Raw genomic sequence first — 21,792 nt, 5'->3', positions numbered from 1 at the left:
ATCACTTTGCAAAGCAGAAGAATGGAACAGAGGTTATCTGGAGCTTTTAAATGTTGCTTTCTGGGAAGAGCTAGGTACTGAAGAGGTTCTTGAGGCAGAAGGATGCTGCACTGAACCTTGGGGTGCTGAACACAAAGCTTTTACATTCATGGTTTTCTGTTTAAAAAGAAACAAGATCCAATATAACAATAGTCATAAAAAAGTCTAAGAGGACAGAGTTCTTCTCCACATCCGAGCTGCTCGCTAGAATGACTCAGGAGCATTTCCGATACCTTTGTTCGTTATGTAACTAGGCCTGGATTTGTCGACACCCCCAGTGCTGCTGGAAGCCCTGAGAGGGTAAGGGAGGGAGGCTGCCAAGGTCCAAATTGGGCAGGGACAGTGCCAGCTTTAGAAGAGACTACATGAATGTTCAAAACTGATTTGGGTATTCTTGACCACCCACACACATACACAGATGCAATTCACAAAAGGCCCACTGTTAAGCTTTAGAAATAACAGGGGTAAGAGCCTACACTACCACAAGGGACCCTCTGTACTTTTCCATTATTCGGAAGGGGGCTTCACCTTTTCCTTTTCCTTTTCCCTTTCCTTTCCTTTTCCTTGCTTTCCTTTCTGGTTTGGGTTTCTCTATGTAACAGCCCTGGCTGTTCTGGAACTCCCTCTGTAGACCAGGCTGGCCTTGAACTCACAGAGATCCTCCTGCCTCTGTGTGTGCCACCGCTGCCCAGCAGGAGGCTTCACAAATTGACTGTGCTTGCCCCTGAGTTCTAACAACACTTGCCTTTGGAAGGCTACTCTTTGCCACGTGACCTTTACAGCCTGAAGGTAGATAATGAATGAAGAAATGAAATTAAAGGAGGAGGACATGGCTACTCCTAAAGTATGGAGAAGATTTTATCGTAGATGTAAGGGAGAAAGCAGGTAGAGGGAAGAGTCCAGGCTGAACATGGCTGGCAGTCTAAACCAGACCATGAGAGGAAAGACGGGGAGGGAGAGCAAGAGAGGAACCACCACCCAAGAGGCCAAGAGAGCAGTGTAGCCCAAATGGCTTCTTTACAGGGATCAGGCTGGGAGGAGGGAAGTGGAAGCCCCGCCCCTGGGAGGGGCTGGGAGGAGCCACAGGTACTGAGGGATTCTGGGAGAACTGGCCAGCCTCTGCTTTGGTATGTTAAATAAACAGGCACCTCAGTTGGCCATTTGTTTCTTTGAGACCCTGCATTTCTGTGACTATGGGAAACTAGAGTAAGCCAGACTCCTTTGGGGAGCAAACACAGAGGCCCTGTTACTGCCGTCTTGCTATGGCTCTCTTGACTACTCAAGAGCCAGCCCACCTAGGGATCCCCCAACAGCCTGAACACAATGTGTTTGGATCTCACCATTGGTTTTTCTTAATGTCAGTGCAGAGGGCGGGAGTAATCTGGTTAGGCCAGACTAACTTTCCCTAGAAATAGTCATGTTTCTGAATTTCTTTATAAAATCTAAAGATCATCCTGAGTGAGAATACAAGGAGGTTGCATTTCCTTAGAGGCGTGCATACGCACACAAGTGTGCACACATGCACGCACAGAGAGAGAACAAGCATTGCTTATCTAATGTATCTTTTTCTCCTTAAGAGAGGGTTTGCTCCATTCCCGGTCTACATGTGTCTGTTGTTTTCCCCACAGGTGTATTACAACGCAGATGATGAACGAGAAGGGTAAGACATGGCCATTTCGTTCTAAGCATTTAATGTTTATATGGGTGGCAATGGACCTTCTGACCCTGGACTACCCTGGGCAGGAGGTGGGACTTCCTGTGTGCTTGTGACTTAGAACTGCCAAGGGGCTGTTGGTGGCGGTAGCTGGGTGGCTGTCTTTCTTCCGCATATACCCTTCTTTCTGTCCCCCTTCCTTCCTATGGTCTCCCTGAGTAAAAGTGACCCATCTCTTCTAGTGCTCCATTTGCTAAGATCTCTCTGATAGCTCTTGCTTCCTTCCCATGGTTTGATCCCAGCACAGAATCTAGCCGAGAGCATGAGAGACTTTCCTAAGGCAACACAGCTCCTGAAGCCTTCACTGTAGGTGAAGTCCTTGACTGGGACCTGACAGAGCAGGCTGAGAACTTGTTCACTGCCCTGTGGGCTTCAGATAAGAGGTTGCCTCCAGTGTCTTCCAGCGTCTCTGTGTAACAGGGACAAGATGCTCTCCATCTTTGCCAAGAACATATACCCCTGGAGGTTTGTAGGGACAGCTAACTCTTCAATGTGCTTTCTATCCTTAACTCATTTTCTGCACTCAGGAGTTTGCAGTTACTGAAGGGCTATTCTAAGGCCAGTGACACGATTCTTTTCTAGGCCATTGTAATGTCTACAGCATGTTCTTGGGAGGCAGGTGTTGAGCTGCCTTCTCCTTCTACGTGTGTGCGTGCTGCCAGTGATGGAATGCTCTCTTATACGAGGAAGTTCATTGTCTTGCTTGTATAGGCTGAATGGTTTCAGCTTTTAGAATTTTAGAGTTTAGAATTAGGTTTGGGGAAAGGGTACTTTGGCGCCTGGTTTTGGAACGGCTAACCGTGTTGGCTCCATTACATTTGGGTATGTGGCAGAGCATGGGGCAGATGTCAACTCTGATCCCCTTTGTGGCCTGGAAACAAAAAGAGAATGTCTTTGCCAGCTATAGGATGCGCCCTTTTGTGTCATTTAGGCCTCCAGCCTTTGAATGACTCCACCATGTTTGGTATGGTCTGCTCCAGTTAATGGACTCTTTCTGGAAACACCCTCTCAGACACACCCAAAAGTGTGCTTTACAAATCTCCTCGGGGTCCCTCGTTCCACATGTGTTAACAGTTGAGATTGTCGCAGCACGTTCTGTATCTGTTGAGCAGCTTTTAGGCTCCGCCCATTGGTTCTTGCTCTGCTGTCTGGATAAGCCTCCTCCTGCCTCAGCATTCGAACTTCTTTTTCTGCCTGCCACTGACCCTAGTTAAAATATGGTTTTTGTCTCCTAACGTCTTAATTTCCCACATAGGAGACCACTAAATTTAAACAACTAAATAAATAATAAATGTGTATAGGCATTTTGTGTGTGTCTGTGTACCAGCTGCATGCCTGGTACCCACACAGGCCAGAAGAGGGCATTGGGTCCCTGGACCTGAAGTTCCAGATGATTGTCAGCTGCCTTGCAGACACTGGGAATCAAACCCAGGTCCTCTGGAAGAGCAGTCAGTGCCCTTAACCTCCAAGTCAGCTCTCGCCAACTCAACCACTAAGTTGTTTTTTGTTTGTTTGTTTTCGTCTTCTGAAGCTTGATTTTCAGGATAAACAATTTTAGAATCACATGAATTATATTGGGAACTCCCTTCTTATAAGCTGAACACTATATTTTTCTCTTTAAAGCAAGAAAGTTGTATTCATTCCTCAATATCTGTTTTATGTCCATTGCTTGTATTAGTGTGTGCCACTAAGACCACGAGATGATTTCCTCCTTGTGCACAGTCAAACCTAGGCTTCCCCATCTGACATAAGACATTTCATAGCTGGTGACAGAGCGTACCAGATATTGTTGACCCCATTGTTGGAGCCAAAGTTGTCAAGGGACAGGCTGAGGGCCAGATCTCTTTTGGGGTGTGTGTGTGTGTGTGTGTGTGTGTGTGTGTGTGAAGAGGGGGAAGGTGTGTGATGGGCAGGGTCTCACTATGGAGCGTTGGCTTCCCTGGAATAAACTCTGTAGACCAGGCTGGCCTCAGACTCACAGAGATAGGCTTGCATCTTCCTCCTGAGTGCTGGAATTAAAGGCGTATGCCACCACACCCAGCCCCATTCTCCTGGTTTTGAATAGCCTACAGTCTTAGATTGATATCCCATGATGTATGAGATGAAGCACCCTTGAGCCTCTGCAGGGTGTTTTCCTGGGACGCATCTGTGTTAGCTCCCTTATGTATTGTCTTTAATGTTGTTTGTGATACAGCAGCAGGATTGAGTGGTTACAGCATGAGTCTGAAATGTCTATAGATTTGTTGGGCCCTCGACAGAGAAAGTTTGCCCCCTTGAGGAATCTCAAAGGAACTAATTAAATGGCCCTCAAGCTGCTGAGGTCTGGAAACTTGACCAGGACCAAACCTAAAATCAGTTGTAGGTGCTCTGAGTATTGATTAGAAAGCCAAGCATTGTGACTCACGCCCGTGATCCCAGAAATCAGGTAGCCGAGGCACAAAAGTTTGAAGCCGTCCCAGCGTACACAGTAAAACTCCCATCTCAAAACCAAAAACAATTAGTTTGTTCTTTTTATCTTGAGACAGAAATAATCAAATTTCAGTGGTTGGAACAAACAAATGATTAGAGTTCTAATCTTTAAATCACATATTTTATAAGAGACAGCATGGCGTCATGAAAAGAATGTTGGCTTTGAGCTCAGGAAGTCCGGGTCCATCCCCTGACTGCTGTTTATCCTCATGAAGCCTGGTGCCAGCCGCTCGGGCCCGGCTTTGGTTTTCTCTAGTCTACACTGAGGATGCTGTGGAAGGCTATTTGATCCCTCTGCCCTTAGCATTTCACCTGGTCTTCTCCATACTTCTTACCCAGAAACCTCTGCAGTCTGTGATCATTAGCATCTTTTATCTTCGTCTGGCTCTTCACTGATACTAACCCTGAGTCCCCAACACTCATTAGATTCTTTGACCTGCCTCTAAAACTTTTAATTTTTCTTCTTTTAAATTATGTAAGTTGCATGTGGGTATGTGCACATATGTGCAGATGTTCATGGAGGCAGATGGGTTGGATCCTTTGGACCTGGACTTACAGAAGCCCGAGCCACCTGACATGGGTGCTCGAAACCTAAGTCCAGTCCTCTGCAAGAGCGGCATACAGTCCTTACTGATGAGCCCCTCTCCAGCCTCTTTTTACATTTTATTAAGTTAATTAATTTTTATTTGGTACATAATATTTGTACTCATTTACAGGGCATGGGATGATCATTTGTCATGTACACAGTGTGTAATGATCAACTCAGTGTGATTAATATTTCCAGTTCCTCAAATATTGTCATTTCTGCGTCAACAGTCTCCTTCCAAAGATAAGTAGACTGAGGCCCAAGGAAGTTGGGAAACATGTCCGAATTTGTACAGTAATAAACTATGAAACAAGGATTTTAAATCAGTCAAGATGGCCTGACCTCAGAGTTTCTGTCCTTAGAATTCTAAGTGATGGACCAGATAATCCCCAGAGAAGTTAATGTTTCCCACAGACCCGCGTCTGTGGGACTGAGACTAAAGAATAGCTGATCTCACTTCCCTAATGTCTCTTCCTCTCATGCGGTCTTTCCCTTTCCTCCGTGTGCCTGCAACACTCAGGGACTTGGGAAACAAATGCACGGGTATCAGAGAAGGTCAGGGCTCAGCACCTCCTCCTGTGGCAACTAGGGAAGGGAGAACTGTGGGTAATCAGGACAATCCCCAGCAGAGCTCTGCTGAGGTGGCCTGTCTTGTCCCTTACTGTGCTCCAAGGGACCGCCAGGAGCACCAGGAAATCAGGCCTCTGATGGATATGAGGGGCTGCTGCAACTTGGGTGCCACGCAGCCACTGGTATTAACCAGCTCCTCCGTGGCCCTGTTCTTCTGAACAGAAAAGGGGAGATGGGCCTATCACTCCCACTTTTGTGGGTCCATCTTCAGCATAGAGCCTTAGGTCTTCCCTCTAAAGATGGTGTGTGCTTTATCCCTTGATGGGGATGACTTGGGGCCTGCAGGGGGAAGAGAGGTGTGAACGGAGAAAGGACAGGCGCCCGCAGAGCCCAGAGTGTGTGGCCCTCTTCGCTGTACTCACCATTTCCGCCCGTCTTCTCCAGCAGCAGCGTCCTCGTTAAACGGATGTTCCGGCCCATGGAAGAGGAGTTCGGCCCAACGCCATCCAAGCAGATTAAGGAGGAAAACATAAAGCGAGGTATCTCTCCATGGCACGCCACACCGGTAGGGCCGAGGGCACCGCCGTTCCTGTGTGAAGGCTGGGTTGTGTCTTGTCAGGAAGAACTCACCCGAGACAGAATCAGTGCCACCCGTGGTTGGTTTTCCACACATGGGAATAACAGGCCTCTCCTTTGCCTTGGGAGAATGGCGGTGTCTCCCGAGCCATTCAGCAGTGATGTACAGTTCAGAAGAGGCGGCACGTGTGTGTGCATGTGTATGTGTGCGTCAGTGCCGTCTCCGTGAACCAATAGGTGGAAATGGTCAACAAGAGGCCGGACATGCCCACAAAGCCTCTGGCTCCCAGCTCTCTGTCACATAGTCTCGCCTCCATTCTTTGGTACCTTTTCCTCCCTAACTTTACTCGGTTAGGGCAGGGTCACAGGGAAACCAAGAGTCACTCTGGTGTGTGGAATTGTACCTCGGCTCCACATTTACAACTTGGTAGCTGGTCCAGCTACTGCTTTTCAGAGCTTGTGAAACTGGCACCAAGATTGCCACCAGAAAGTGTATTGGATGTTAATTCAAAGTTAAGGCAAGGTTTCTGGTGCTTCAAAGTCAGAGAGACATAGGGAATACCCTAACCTACCTGTGGAAAGAAAATCGCACCCACCCCACCCCCCAACTCCACTTTGGGGAAGGATGGAGAAGTCCCTGGGCTTCTTGCCTTGGCTCAGAGATTCAGGGTCAGTGGCGGCTCCTACTGGTTATCTGTAGGAAGTTTCCCAAGAAGGAAGTGGTCACAATTAGCACCAAAGCCATCGCTACTGGTTGTTATTTTTTTGTGGGGTGCCTGGGCCAGAATCTGGCTCCACAAGAGGCTGTCTGCCTTTGGCTTTGATTGAGGTATGTCTGAGGTGTACAGTGATGCTATGGTGGGTGGGATGATCGCTGCCACAGCCACACCACAGAGTGCAGCTATGAGAACTCCCTGGGCAAGCCCTCTAGTGGTCTGTAGCCCAGCATACACTCCAGGATGGCTGTTGCCGCCCGACTGGCTGCTGCCCCTCTCTGGCACAGACCGAGAACACTTTAGCACCTTCCAGTTACCTCTGAGCAACCAGGACAATCATGTTTGAAAGGCAATGGTTTGAGTAGAGGTTATTTGCAAGTGATGCTCATTTTAATAGGGTCAGCCTGTTGGAAATCCCCCCCCCCCCCCCCCCGTGTTGAGGCTTCAGGAAGAAGTTGCAGAATTTCCAAGTAAATAATAGCCACCAGTTGGGGCTTCCCCTTGAATTTAACTTTCCTTATCCGGATATAATTAGGGTCTGTGTTCTAAGTGTTTTTCTGTGTTTTTCTCACATTTCTCTTTTGATAACCCTCTGGTCACTAGGAAGTTTTAGCCGGCATGTAAACTATATAGTATCGCTTCAAGGGACTAAATTAGTAAATTTTTGGTGACATAGTCAGTCTGCTTATTTAATTGGCACTCCATTTTTTTTTTGTTGTTGTTGTTGTTGTTGTTTTTCGAGACGGTTTCTCTGTGGCTTTGGAGCCTGTCCTGGAACTAGCTCTGTAGACCAGGCTGGTCTTGAACTCACAGAGATCCGCCTGCCTCTGCCTCCTGAGTGCTGGGATTAAAGGTGTGCGCCACCATCGCCTGGCTGGCACTCCATTTTTATATCTGATGAAGAGAAGGCACTATAGTGCCTAAGTCTCTCCTCCTCCTTGCTCCCTCCTCCCTCTTTCCTGTCTTCCCTAACTGAATGTTTCGTGGCCACGGAAGGGGCCTTGGGCAGAGTCCCTGGCCATGTGGCCTTAACAAGCAGCAGCTTCAAGGAACATTTGGGATGGAGGATTGGGGGCGTGGAGGTTTGGATTTACCACATTTCACTTTCCAGATCTTGTTCTTCCGCAGCCGGTGATGGTGGCTAGGAGGATATTTGACTGTAGACGAGATCTAGGCTCACTGGGGTTTTTGAGCTGGGCTGCGGACAGATGTGGGGGACAAAGAGAACAGTCAGCCTTCTGGGCTACAGGACTGCACCCGAGAGATGGTGGCCAGCTTTTTTTCCCCTGAGAACTGACCTGCAGCATGATTGCCAGAGCGGTGGGCACAGTTGGAGGGCACGGTGATGAGGAGAAGCAGCAGCAAGGGTGGCCGTGTCTGTGCAGGTGCATTAGCCTCTCTGAGGGCCGTTTTCATTGCTCAGGAGCTGCGGTCCCTGTCCCGTCCATCTTAGTCAGTAGACTCTCTAATTCAGAAGTTCTACAGAGGAACACGAACCACAACAGCTTCCCGACAGCTTCTGTAGCTTGAGCACTGGGTCTCCGTGTGGGGGCCTAGGCTAAGCTCACCACAGGGCCTTACTTCATAGAACCTGCAGGTGACCATATATGGTAGATCCTAGTGTTCTGTCCAGGTGATGCAGGCGTGGAGAGATGGAGCCGTTATGGCCATGGCAGGGCCTGAGCTGAATTTATACTCAGCTCTGTGATTCTCCTGGACTGTCCCAGGAAGTACCCCATCGCCCTTGCAGCCCTCTGCACCTGTAGGTTGTCTGCCCAGCCCCGTCATCCTCCCAGTGTCACCCCTTCCTAGACTTGATGCTCCCATGATCTTCACAACTCGGAGATCCTTGAATCCCCACTTCCTGGCTCTCACCCTGACACCAAGGCAAGAGCTGCCTGGAAAGCACTGACTCATGGTTTTCCCTTCATGATTCTCACAGTGGTGTCTGAATTGTCTGAAGCCTTTCCTCTCCTAGTGGACCACAAACTCCCTAAATGCAGGGCTGGATGAACTAATTATAACCCTGACTCTTGGTATAGACAGCCTGTGGTACCCAGGAGCCTTCAATGCTGTTGACTAAGTGAGCAAAGATGCAAATGGACGTAGTCATAGAGACCTTGTGCCTGCCCAACTTGAGAAACTCCAGCGTGGGTACAGGCAGCAGAGCGCTTACATCCAATAGGAGTTAGCCTACTGTCAGAGCAGGTGATGTCTTGAGATGCCCATGTGACAGAAAGCAGTCCCCTGGGTCTCCAGTCACACTGGTCTTCCATTCTCTTGCAGTGCTTTTGTACGTGAGGAAGGAGAATGATGACGTGTTCGACGCGCTGATGCTGAAGTCACCCACGGTGAAGGGCCTGATGGAAGCGGTAAGCCACAAGTCCCTTCCAGTCCCCAGGAGCCCTGCCCAGCTACCAGGGTGGCTCCAGAAGGAGCTTTAGAAAGAAAACAAAGCACTGAAATGTTTGGAAATGTCCATGTCTGTGTCATCAGCATGTTAGGATTTACTCTTAAGAATAACTGTCCAGTTCCTGTTGGTGTCCGATGAATTGTCCCGGTCAGATGCTGAGGAGGAGGGATAACATGGGTTTTCATCATCTGTTAGCACAAAACCGAATTAGGTGCACACGGCTTCCAAGTATACACAGCTGAAATCTCTGTGGTGCCTTGCTGGCTACGGAAGCATATTTCAAAGCGGAGTGAGGACAGGTTGGTGCAGGGGAAAGATCTAGTGATTCTCCCCTCCTCACTGCTGACCCCGAGCAGGCTCAGTCAACACGGCCCAGGGAAAACTCAGTTTCTGCCTGAGTCGCATGCACAGACACACACGCACACACGCCTCACCTAGGTTCGCCTGTGCCATGAGCATGTGCTGTGTGCTCACTCTCCTCTTCTATAGTGTGGTGGAAGATCAGGGGTGTAGGGTCATGGGGACACCAGCAGTGAGTGTCTCTTGTCTCTGCTGGGTGGCTGCTGGCCTGAGAGGCTGTTCTGGTGGACAGTATTTGGGCTTATGGCCAAACATTGCCATGTGAAGAAGTTCCTATGTGTAGGGCCACGCAACGTGGTTGCCTGCCCATCCCTTTTGTTTCTCTTCTCCCTTGGTGTCCAGCATGGTAGAATGTGTTACAGACCAGTATCTCATTCTTTTTTGCAGCTAGCAGAGTAATCGTCCATTGTATGGACAGCATGGTTCATTTCCTCATTTATTCACCTGACAGACCAATGTCTCTCCTTTTGGGGTGCGATTGTATATGCGCTTCCGGGAATGTTCATGGGCTCGTTTCTGTTTAGACGTCTGTTTCCGATTCTTTGGGAGTATTTGTAAAGTTGGTCAGGGAGACACAAAAATACCTTCTATTACATGATTCGATTCATCACTAATATCCAGAATCAATGACTTCTTGGAGAGAGAAAGCAGGCGCGTGGCTGCTGGGGACACAGGAGCAGGAGGTGGCATAGTGCTCGATGCACAGTGCACTTTGGAAATGATGGGGTTGTTTAGAATTCAGACGAACCGTTGTATAATATTGTGAAGGTATGATGATTATCTATAGTTCTTACTGATAATCAGAAAAACTGAAGATAAAGCATAAGAATGTGAGCACTGTGTGTCTCAGGCTGCCCTGCAGTGGTAGTTCATGTCCCAGGTCATTCTGAGCACAGCGGCAAGGCCACCGTCCAAAAAGCACACGTGGAGGGCTTGGTAGGATTTTTTTTTTCTTTGTCATGGTTGGTGGGGGAGCATTGATTTCTGTTCCACACAAAATAGAAACCAACCGAGAAGTAAATGCAAGAAAGCATATGGAATATGTCGGTTTGTTTTCTCAAGATGGGGTTTCTCTGTAGCTTTGGAGCCTGTCCTGGAACTCACTCTGTAGACCAGACTGGCCTCGAACTCATAGAGATCCGCCTGTCTCTGTCTCCTGAGGGCTGGAGATGTACACCACCACTGCCTAGCGAATATATCCCCCCTAATGAACCATAATTTTGTTTTGAAACAGGGTCTCATTATGAAGCCTCAGTCAGCCTGTAATTCACTGTGTAGACAAAGCCTATAATTCAGGAATCTGCCTGCCTTTGGCCCCACCCCCACCCCAACCCCAGTGCTAGAACTAAAGGTGTGTGCCACCACCCCCAGCTCTAATTTTAAACTGGTAAGAACAGATACTGCAGAAGGCCTAGAAGGGGTGAACCAGGGTTTTTTTTTCAATGTATATTTTGTCCTCAGTGTCTGAGGGGTGGGTACCGCAGATCTAGACCAGGTCCCTGTGTGTCCTGCAGGACCATCTACCTGATAGGTCCCACTGTTTATCACATTTCTGAGTGAGCTATATGAAAAGGGTGGCCTTGGTATTGCCTATAAAGTGGAGCTACCAAAGGCATTAACATGGCAGCGCAAACATTCCTCGGGAGCAGGTGGCGGACATTGTGGGTCATGTGACTTCTCCATAGCTGAAGACTGGGTTCCCCTCCCTAGAGAGTGCGCCTCCACCTCCCCGTCCAGAGCCCCCGTCTTCAGCCGTAAATTACTTGGATATATATGTTTAAAAAGAATGTATGCTGGAGTATGAAGGCCTTGAGAATGAATGCCTTCCACTTATTTCACTGCAGTTTTTTGGCCTTAGCATACAAGGCTTTAGATGTCACTGTAACGATTTTGAACAAAGCAAATTTTAGCAGACTTTCCTCCCTCATCCTCTCCCCCCCACTTCCTGTCCCCGTCCTCCCTGGCAACCTCCACAGTCTCTTTGCCTCTTTCATGTCATGTGCCCCTCCTTTTCAGTCTTTTTAAGATTTCCTTTTCTTTCAAATGATGGTTATTGGCAGTGCTGAGATGTGCTCTTGTTATCTAGATAGAGCAGTGTTCCCATCTTCCTCAGGTGTGTCTTGACATTTGAGTCAGAAGGTGCCAGTACCCGTCAGGTTCATGGACAGTTTGGGGTGGTGGCTGTTTGTGTAGCCCGGGAGCCAGGCCACGTGACAGGGTGGGGTAGCTCTGTTATCTAGAAAATGGTTTGCTTGCTCAAAAAAAAAAAAATCTGTGTGTTTGTATGTGCACAAGAGTGTATTTTCAGGTGTGAGCATGGCTGTAGCAGGTGTGGAGGTTCGGACAACCTTGAGGTCACTTCCTGTCCACCCCCCTTGAGAACCTGCAAACCTCAGGGTAGAAAGCTGCAGCCTTGGCCAGCCATGCCGAGGAAATAGCTTACTCGTGTGGCAGCAGGCCGCTCTCAAGCAGTTCCTGTGGGCGCGCTCTGTTCGCTGAGTGCTTCTAGAAGCCCAGAGAATGAGTAAGGAAGATAAGTCACACGAGGATGTCATTGTTTCAGCAAGAGCTCAATTCAGACCAGAGCCCAAGGGACAGAACTAGCCACCTTATTGGGTCCCTCCCTCCCTCCCTCCCTCCCTCCCTCCCTCCCTCCCTCCCTCCCTGGGTCTCCTATAGTGTATCCCAGACTGGCTTCAAAACTTGCTGTGTAGAGGATGGTCTAGAGCCCTGAGATTACAAGTGTGACCACCACACCCAATCTGTGTGCTCTCGGGGATCAAACCCAGGGCCTAGGTTGCTGGCAAGCACTTTTCCAACCTAGCCAACCAGAGAGTCTCCCTTTTGATTTGCATATGCGAATCTGGACACCAGGAGGACTGATTTACAGTAGCCTCAATGGAAGGAAGAGAGACAGAGAGACGAGGGTGGAAGCCATGTAAGGGAATACTTCTGAAAGGCAAAACATTTTTGATTAATTTCTCAGGCTTTCTTTTTCACTGTATTGAGTATGGCCCACTGTGGCCTGCCTTTGTCACCTACTACATGACAGCGTCTCTTTGGGAGATGTGATACACATGTGTGTGCCTGCATTTTATCATATAAACTGGATCAATCAAATCATTCTGACTTATCTGCCAGATTTCTCCAATCCTGAAATAAGTAAGTCTCCTACCGTACTTGCAGGCTTCCTGGTGTCTGATATCTACCCTGGTGCTGTTGGGGACGCAGTTTTGTGACTGTTCCCTTTTCCTTAACTTTGGCTTCTCATGACGTCACGCTCCTGCTCATCCTCTTTGCCTTTTATCTGCTCGTCATCGGTCTACTTTCTCTTCAAAGGGAACCTTCCAGCACAGGCTCTGCAGTATGCTTTGCCGCCTCTATGCTCCCGTCAGAAAGGTTTCTCTATCCGTCCATTGTCACGGTGCACGTGGAAGTCAGAGAACACCTTGCTAGACTCAGAGTTCTTGCCTTTCCGTCTTGCAGTTTCTGGATATTGGACTTGGGTTGTCAGGTTTGGTAACAAAAGCCTTTTACCCTCGAGCTATCTCACTGGCCAAGAAGTGTGCTGCTTTTGTTCTTTTTCAAAGCATTTTGTTCATTCGGGCTGACTGTGGCTGTGGGGAGCCTCATCAGGACCACGGATGGCCTGTCCCACGTGACAGGTGGCTGCTTGTCCAGTCTCTTTTCCCCCTACATACCCAGAAGCAAGACATCTGGGCTTAGGGCAGAGAGGGAGGGTGGCAGAGTTCTTTCTGCCCTGTGGTGGGAACAGGAGGGTAGGAACCTAAAGTTCTCTGGACAGACTCTTCCCGGGATGCCTGCTCTCCCCTGGGGCTCTTCAGCCCCCTTTCTAGCCTCTGTGGCTCTAAGTGTGGTCTCAAACCTCGCCTGCCTGAGCTTCCTGTGAGCCACCAGTGATTTTGGTGGAGAGGGCGTGGCAGTATTTGGAAGCAGGTCTTTCCAGAGGGCATTTGTCAGCTCTTGCCACTTTGTTTTACAAAATGACACAATCGTAAAAAGAAGGGCTGCAGAGTTACACAAAGTAAAGGAAGCTTGGCTCGGACCATTTATCAACCGGAAGCACCATTCATAAATTGGCATGCCATTTCAATATTTTCTGTACATTTAAACATATGTAAAGGTTAAAAATGAGGAAAAGATTATACTGTATAGACAGATTTTCACTTATTTGTCCCCACATAATATGCCAAGAATCTTAAAAAAAAATGTAAGCAATATAAGCTTCCCAAATTTTTAAATGAGGTCTGTGAAGAAAATATTAAGACATTTGAATATTTGTTAAGTTTTCTCTCTAATAAACAGTGATCTTCAGAACATCTCTGAGTGTGAGAGTATTCCTGTAAGATCACTAGACAAGGGGTCTGTGGCTCAGACGCTTAGGCTTTAAAAGCTTTGCCTTGGCCAAACTTGTTTCCTGGGAGGCTGTGCTTCATTGTCTCATCTCCAGAACCCGAACCCTGCTGACCTCATGCTCCGACCAATGCTAGAGTACCACTTCACTTTCGCTCTGTTTTAGATGTGTGTCTGCCCTGTGTGCGCAGGTCCTCGTGGAAGCCAGGAGGGGGCACCAGACCATCAGAAATGCTTTTGCCTGCCAAGCTGCCTCTCTGGCTCCTCGTTTGCCTCCTTGATAGTTTGAAAAATTAAAAGTGCTATCCCACTCTTCTTTCACTTGGAAGATTTTAAACAAAAGTGCAGCACAGTTTCCAGACGCCCATTACACAATATTTTATTCTGTGAAGTGCTGTTTGTTGTGGCTTCTCCCCTAGCCTGCTCCCTATCCAGTCTTTGTCAACTTACCGCAGTTTGCGCCGCGTCTGTTGTTTGCATCTTAAAAATGCTTCCCGGATGTTATTTTTCTTTGTGGTTGGTTTTGATCTACTGATATTTTGACATTCCATACTGTTAATAATATCTAACCTTGTTCTGCAGGTTTCATGTCTCCCTAGGAAACTGTACTTTAAGATGATAGTTATACGTACAGTCAGCTCATGTTTACTACGTCCTGTACTTTCAGGGTCTCTTCTTTCAGATAAAAAAATCATATAAATTTTATATAAAAATTTCATATAAATCTTTTATCTCCCCGAACTGTTTTTCTCCCTGTTGAGGCTGTCTGGAGCGCACTGCGCAGCTCAGTTGAACTCAGATGCTCACATCTCTGGCCTTAGTGCTGGGGTCGCAGGTGTGTATGTGCTACTACATACACCTGGCTCACCTGGAATCTGTTCTGAGGTATGGCTACCTGCTTAATCCAACATTGTGATTAGACACTTTTTTAAAAAAGATATAAACCAGTCAAAAATTCCACTTTTATCAAGATTGTTTTGCTGATTGCTTTGAGAAAGTCAAAATCGGGGTGGTACTAGATACAAACCCTGAGCCCGCACAGGCAAGGTGCTCATATCAGGGCTGCAGTGCGTGTTTCTTTTTCTCTTCCTGCCAAGGGCAGAGGAAAGACGACATGATGAGAATAGTCGGGGACATAGTTAGTGAGGTTGAGACCCCACCATTTGCTAACTGGGACTTATTCACTTTTCAGAACCTTATTTTACTGATTCTCAGAGCCAGAGGCTTGGGTAGTTCAGGGAAACTGAGGTTTTCCAACTTGTCTCGTTAGGGGAGCCTGTGCTGTGCCCAGTGCAATGTGTGCTGAGCTGGAATGTTCTACATTGCTTTTCCCTGTGCCCCTGTCCCCTGCTGACCAGCTTGCCTGTTATTCATGTTTCAGCTGTCCGAGAAGTATGGACTACCAGTGGAGAAAATCACAAAGCTTTATAAGAAGAGCAAAAAGGGGTAAGAGAGATGCTAACCTCGCTAGCTTCCATGTCTAGAAGGTGCATTTTTAAAATGGTACTTTTTTTTTTTTTTAACATCTTGTTCTATCTGTGGCTCACGATGCCGTTTAAAGCTCTTTAGTGACTGAGGCAGGGAAACCCACAGTGTACTGTCAATGTGTCCCCTGAGATGCTTTCCTGTACAGACAGTGTTAAAAGGGCAGAGGGATAGAGAGGTGGTGGGATAGAGGGGCGGTGGGATAGAGAGGCGGAGGGATAGAGAGGTGGTGGGATAGAGGGGCGGTGGGATAGAGGGGCGGAGGGATAGAGGGGCGGTGGGATAGAGGGGCGGAGGGATAGAGGGGCGGAGGGATAGAGGGGCGGTGGGATAGAGAGGCGGAGGGATAGAGAGGTGGTGGGATAGAGGGGCGGTGGGATAGAGGGGCGGAGGGATAGAGGGGTGGTGGGATAGAGGGGCGGTGGGATAGAGGGGCGGTGGGATAGAGGGGCGGTGGGGACACTGGGAAAATGAAGAGGTCAGCACTCTTGGTGTTGGCTCCTGAGCGACACGGTAGGAACAGATTGGTTGAGGATGTAGGGGATGAGAGGATGTAATCATTAATGAAGCCTTCTCCAATGGCCGTCAGACCTGCTTGCCCATGCTGTTAAGAAACAATTGGTCCTTGCTGGTTGGGTGGTCAGAGGTGCTGAGTTCCCTGTTTCTCATTGCTAATGTACGAGCTTACGGATGAGGAAAAGAAGCCCAGGGCTGGTTTAAGCATTGTGCTCCAGGCCTCACAGATTGGGGATGGGGGTGTCTGTAGCCTCAGGGCTCAAGACCTTCACTCAGCTCAGCCCCTTTCAAGGCCCTCCTAGGGCTTCCTCTAAGAGTAGTTACTTGAACTCTTCTCTGAGCCCTCTGCATGAAGGAAACATGACCTGGGATTTCCGGGCTCTGAAATCGGATCCTTGGCTGACTGAGTAAGCATCCTACTTAAGCTCTTGTTGGAAACTCAGTTCCAACTGAGTGGATGCTGTGGGCAACTCCTCAAGTCCTGCTGGCTAGAGAGCCTCTGTGTCTGTGTGAAGTGCTGTGCACGGGCCTGTATTCTTACAGTGACCCACGAAACACGGGTAGTTTTGCCTGTAAAAGGAGCAAGCTGATGCTATCACAGGCCAGCATCAAATGATTCAGCAAGTCATTCCCTCTCAGACTTTGACAACAGGAATGAGACCCTCTTGAGCACCTCCCAGTCACAGGTAGGGGTGCTGGAGGGACGGCTTACCGGCTAAGACCACGTGGGGCTCTTTACAGGACCCTGGTTCTGTTTCAGCACCCCCATGGTGACTTAGAACCATCTGCCATTCTAGTCCCAGGTGATTAATGTCCTCCTCTGAACCCCGAGGGCACCAGGCACACTTATGGTACACATGCATACATTCAGGCAAAACACTCATGTATAAAACAAAATATAATTAAAAAAAATCACAGCTAGACTCTGGAAGGTGGTTTTCCTGAAACCAAACCACCATGGAGTAGGCAGTGGAGGCGAGATGGTGGGGCAGCTTGGGGGTGAGGCAAAGCCGGCTTCAGACATAACCTCGTCCTCACTGGCTGGCTGAGCTTGGGGAACTGCAGACCTTTCTGGGTTGTTTCTTACCTGTGAATTACCGACGATAGAGCCTGCCTTTCAAGTTGCTGTGAGGCTGTGTGTACTGTCATTTACCGTACATATGTGTTCAGCTAAGGGCAGCTGAGGTTCATAACGAAAATCCTTTGTTGTCGAACTATTTGGGCTGTGATTCTGTCAGTAGCCAATGATGGTTTGGAACTCGGCTAACTTCTGAGGCCCCGTTGACTAATGTGTAAAGACATAAGGGTTGGACCAAATGGTCTCAGAACCCTTTCAATAAGGATCATGAACGTAGTTCAGGGAAACTCAGACTCTGCTTTCTTTAACGCAGTTCTGGGGGAAGGAACTAGCAGGTTAGGGAGCAGTCAGCCTGAAGGGTTCACTGGCTTTATTTCTCACCCCGACCTTGACAGCATCCTGGTGAACATGGATGATAACATCATTGAGCACTATTCCAATGAGGACACCTTCATCCTCAACATGGAGAGCATGGTGGAAGGCTTCAAGATCACACTTATGGAGATATGAGCCCTGGCCCAAGTCCCCTCCACAGGAGCTTTCTTCAGTGCACTCCTCCCTGGGATGGATGGGATCCTCGCGGCCCTGGAACCTGGAGATCCATCTCACCCACCTCACAAGGCTGTTACAAAGACTGCTGGAAGGGGGCGGGGCCCAAGGCCCGGTGACTGCCAATGTTCAGCTCCTCCACTTGCTCCCCGTGGAGCTAAAGCCTGAGCCCCTCAGCAAATTTCTTTAGGCCTGCCAGGCCCTTATTTATTGCCCATTTCTCCCCAAGAGCCTGATCCAGGACTCCAGTTACTGATGGCTTCGTGTAAGACACCCAGAGTTTCTCCTTCAAGGGAAGCACAGCCGGTCCACCCATCTCGAAGAGCCCGGGAAGCCGCTGTGTTTCTCTTAGCTCTCCACATCTTTTGAGTGAATGGTCAAGATGAGCTACTTCTTGGTGCAGTCTTCATGGATGGGGTAAGAAGGACACCATTTCCTGGCCCCAAACTTTCAGATAGCTCTGAGGAAGGTTATTTTACTAAATACCTCCAGGGGATCTCTCAGCAAGTAGCCACTGGGCCATGTACAGGAAGACATTCCGCTACTATGTCAGTAATAAGGAACACAACGTATGCCTGGTGACATGTACATATTTTGTTCATAATATTGTGATAATATATTTTATCTGTGGTGTATGGGCATGTTTACTGCCACTGGCCTGGAGGAGACACATACCCAGAGACAAGGAGCATTCTGCTCTATCCAAGAGGAGGCTAGGAAAGTGGTCTTTGGGGGTGTTGTGTGACTGTGGTGAGTGCCAGGATAGACTCTTCATTGGGCCATGCCCGAGGCCTTGTTTCCTGTCTCCAGATGGAGCCCTTTCTCCTCAAACTTCCTTGAGCCCATCGTATTTTATCTCATGGCAAGATGTCTGGGCAAGGCCATACCGCCGGTGCCTTGTTTAGCTTGGTATGGGGCATCTTAAGCCTTTTTGCAAAGTTTCTTCTGCAGGGGTTTACTCTGGGGCCCTGTCGCTGGGACCTGCTGCAGAACTGCTTGGCTGACACTGGGATCCCAGACACAGAAGTGCCTCACAGTTTACATGCTTGTCCTTCATCTCGAGTGGCCCCCTTGAACACCCAACTGCAGTTTTGCGAAGTGAGCCAGCCGCTCGGCTGGGCTGTGAATAGCAGGTGTGGCATCTCCTTGCTTCTGGAGACCGGAAGAGATGAGGTTATCCATGCAGGCTGTGGAAAACCATGGGAGCCCTGGCACTTCTAAAACCAGCTTTGGGAGGCACACAAGGCTGTTCTCTCCTTACCCTTGGGAGGTCAAGAGAAAACTGCTGCCCTGAACAGTCACGAAAGCATGCCCCACCGTGGGCTGCTGTTCTCTTTGATTTGAGAGGACAGGTCAGTACTTAGGGACTTGTATGTGTCCCCATGGGCTGAGCACTAGTTTGGGTAGCCACGCAATCGCCCTCGGAGGCCTGGATAATGGGACAGCTTCCATGGAAAGGCCCAGATTTGTGAAGCACTTTGATGTCTGAACCCGGAGGCTCTGCTCTCGGCTCCTGCCTCCTTGCCCCACGTGCCCCTGAAGCCCGGAGCAGCTAAGGCTGACTTTAGTCCAGCTGTTGCTCTCCAAGCTAAAGAGAGATGGAATGGAGTGGACAGTAGGTGCAGTGAAGAGTGTCCCAAGGGGTAGCAGGGCCGCCTTTCTGAGAGCCCCAGCACAGCCCTGTGCTCAGCTGTTTCTCATCTTCACTCCTAAGCCATTCCTTGAACCAGCAGCTTGGGGACCCTCCAGGGCACTAGTGGGTCTCTGATCTAGGACACAGTAACTCTGTCGGAAATATATGTTCTACACTGCTTGGGGTTAACTCAAAACATGATTGGCAGACCTTCCGGGTGCATGCAGGACTCCGGAGGAAGGAGAAGACAGGTATGTAGTCGCCTGACTGGCTACCAGCTCTTCTCTTCAGTCTCTCTGGAAAACTGCAGGTCTGATGTAAGGCTGAAGACAGGCCAGAGATGGCTTGGCTTTGCCTTTGTCCCGAACCCCTAAGCGGTCCTTGTGAAAGCCATTGCGTGCCACAAGAGTGTTACAGCATCAGGTTCTGGAGCGCCCACTGGGGCTTCCGTGTGTCTGCCCCCTGCTGTGCTAGCTGAGCTTTGCTGAGCTTCATTGCCGGAACAAAAACACTCCAGCGGGATGGAAACGCTTGCCTTGACACTGTCCCCTGAATCAATCTCACCCACATAAAGAAGTTTTTGTTGTTATTGTTTTTGATCCATAAAAGATGAGGGATGCATGAAGCAAGAAAGTGTTTTCGTCCCACGTCCTAACATTGTTGAAACTTCCCTGGTGTTTAGAAATTGGAACCAACAGAAGATGGCACAGTGAGTGGGCTGTCATCATATTGAAATCAGTTCCTGAAAGACTAAGGCATGTCCTGGGGCAGAATCCTGTGATGCCCGAAACGAGTCAACATTGGTTTTCCTTTGTATCTAACAGTCATGAAAATGCAGCAGGACCAGAGGGTTTGTGCCAAATTCTAAGAATGGCCCTTTCTGAACGATGAGTTAAGGGGGATCTATGTGTACAATCGGCTCCCACATTAAAAAAAAAAGAGAAAATGTAACTTAACAGTTTTGTAAAGGGGAAAGGGGGAATCTATGAACTATAAATGTTATTTTATTTTTTGTACATTTTTAAGAAGAAATAAATATACACACGAGTCAAACCGCAGCGTCTGGCGATTTCTGTGGTGACTACTGGCGCTCTTTGCCTTCCAGGAAGAGGATCTGTGACCTGGAGTCTGGACTGCTCTTTAGATTCTGCCTACAAGGAAGCATAGACTTACTCTCCCAATCCTCCCTCCTCCTGGTATGCCAGGCTAAGATGAGAAGAGGCCCAAAGAGGGAAGCAAGAGGCCTCAGGCGGCTCTGGAAGGCCCCAGCACAGTTGCTCTTGACTGGTTCCGCCTGCACCTTCTCATTGGTGCTTTTGATTTCTGGAGATTCTTTATGCTTTTTTACATATGTGCCAACCTCTAGGGAGAGACAAAAGTCACAAGGCTCATACTTCAGTTCCATAGCCATACTTTCTGACCCTTAAGAGTACAGCCTGTCTTAGGGCTCCTGTGGCAAACCACATTACAGAACTGTCCCCCTGCCCCAGCTGGCATCTTCAGTGATCTCCCAAGAGCCTCCACCCCAACAAACAGCCTTCCTAGCATTCTTTACAGCGCCCCCTTCTCTCCCCAGGCACAGCGCTAAAACCTTGCCTCCAAAAAAGCCTTCCCTGGTTGACTTCAACCCCAGCGGGACCCTTGCCCTCTGTGCTCACGCACATCAGGGGCAGGGAGGAGCAGGCCTAGGGTAAGGGGTGTTTATTATGGAAACTGGGATGAAATAGGCCGGAAGCTTTTGTTCTCACCATGCACATCCTCCCTCTTATGTCTATCTTCACACCTGCCTGGTTGCTCACCACATCTTCCCCTTTCTTGTGGCTGTCACAGAGAACTGTAATTGTCAACCCCCTGCCCCAGATCCCTGAGCTGGGGTCATTTTCCTGGTGCTCCATTCCACTTGTTCCCAAGCGTCCTTCAGCTCTGTACTTCTAGGTTCCTCTCCGTCGGTGGATGGCTAGCACTAGGAAACAGTTGAGGGAAGGTGCTGGGGCCTTAGATAAGCCCGAAGCAGAAGAGGGGAGCCATGTGGAGAAAGGACGCTCCAGGTGGCACACCGCTCTTGTTCATTGGGCGTCAAATATCCGTTACGTACCACTTGGGAGAGAACATTTCCGACTTGCCATTGGGTGAGAGCTAAGGTATTCAGAGTGGTGTTTGAGGCAGGACAGAAATTCACAACTGATCTTGAGTCAAGTACTCCTCTTCTGGCAACTTCTTTGCTAGCCACGCCTCCCCAACTCACACGTACTCTTCCAAGCCTTCCACACCTGCACTGACTGGGATAGCTCAGCATGAGCCCAACCCAGAGCTGCCGCCATTGAAGACCTTCAGCCTGGCGACGGCTGACTGGCCATTTGTCTGTCTTCGTGGGCGCAACGTGTACTGGTGAGTATTTTATTAGCATGTGGTAATTACATCTTATTTGCATGCATGTAGAATTTGGTCATGTTCATCCCTCATTACCTCCTCTTGTGCCCCCCTCCTACCCTCTTCATTTTAACCATCCCCAGCAACTGTTAACTGCAAAAGCTCCTCAGGAGAGGTGGAGTCTTGCCCCCCCCCCCATCCCTACCTTCCACTCCCATCCATGACATGTTGATGGGCTCAATCTTGTGCATAATGGCGAATATTTTTTTAAGATTTATCTATTAATTATGTATACAGTGTTCTACCTGCATGTATCCCTGCCCGCCAGAAGAGGGGACCAGATC

General features: G+C 48.8%; 1 protein-coding gene across 3 annotated transcripts in view; it reads left to right on the top strand.

Annotated features, from left to right (window-relative positions):
- Nucleotides 1–20,120, top strand: part of Grhl2 (grainyhead like transcription factor 2) — a 120,287-nt gene extending 100,167 nt beyond the window's left edge. For 2 of the 3 annotated variants that reach the window (XM_041637643.1, XM_041637645.1), the window contains 5 exons: nt 1,668–1,699; nt 5,823–5,917; nt 8,957–9,042; nt 15,199–15,263; nt 17,292–20,120. In XM_041637643.1, the coding sequence (XP_041493577.1) occupies nt 1,668–1,699; nt 5,823–5,917; nt 8,957–9,042; nt 15,199–15,263; nt 17,292–17,406 (393 nt within the window). In that variant the 3' untranslated portion in view covers nt 17,407–20,120. The remainder of the gene's footprint in view (nt 1–1,667; nt 1,700–5,822; nt 5,918–8,956; nt 9,043–15,198; nt 15,264–17,291) is intronic. The other variant, XM_041637644.1, reaches the window with a different exon arrangement.
- The last annotated feature ends 1,672 nt before the right edge of the window (nt 20,121–21,792 follow it).

The sequence above is a fragment of the Microtus oregoni genome, unplaced genomic scaffold (assembly GCF_018167655.1).
Source record: "Microtus oregoni isolate MIOR12 unplaced genomic scaffold, Mior012 000053F_ref0000044, whole genome shotgun sequence".
NCBI lineage: Eukaryota > Metazoa > Chordata > Mammalia > Rodentia > Cricetidae > Microtus > Microtus oregoni.
Note: the sequence above shows the minus strand (reverse complement) of the source record. Positions and strands in the feature narration are given on the sequence as shown.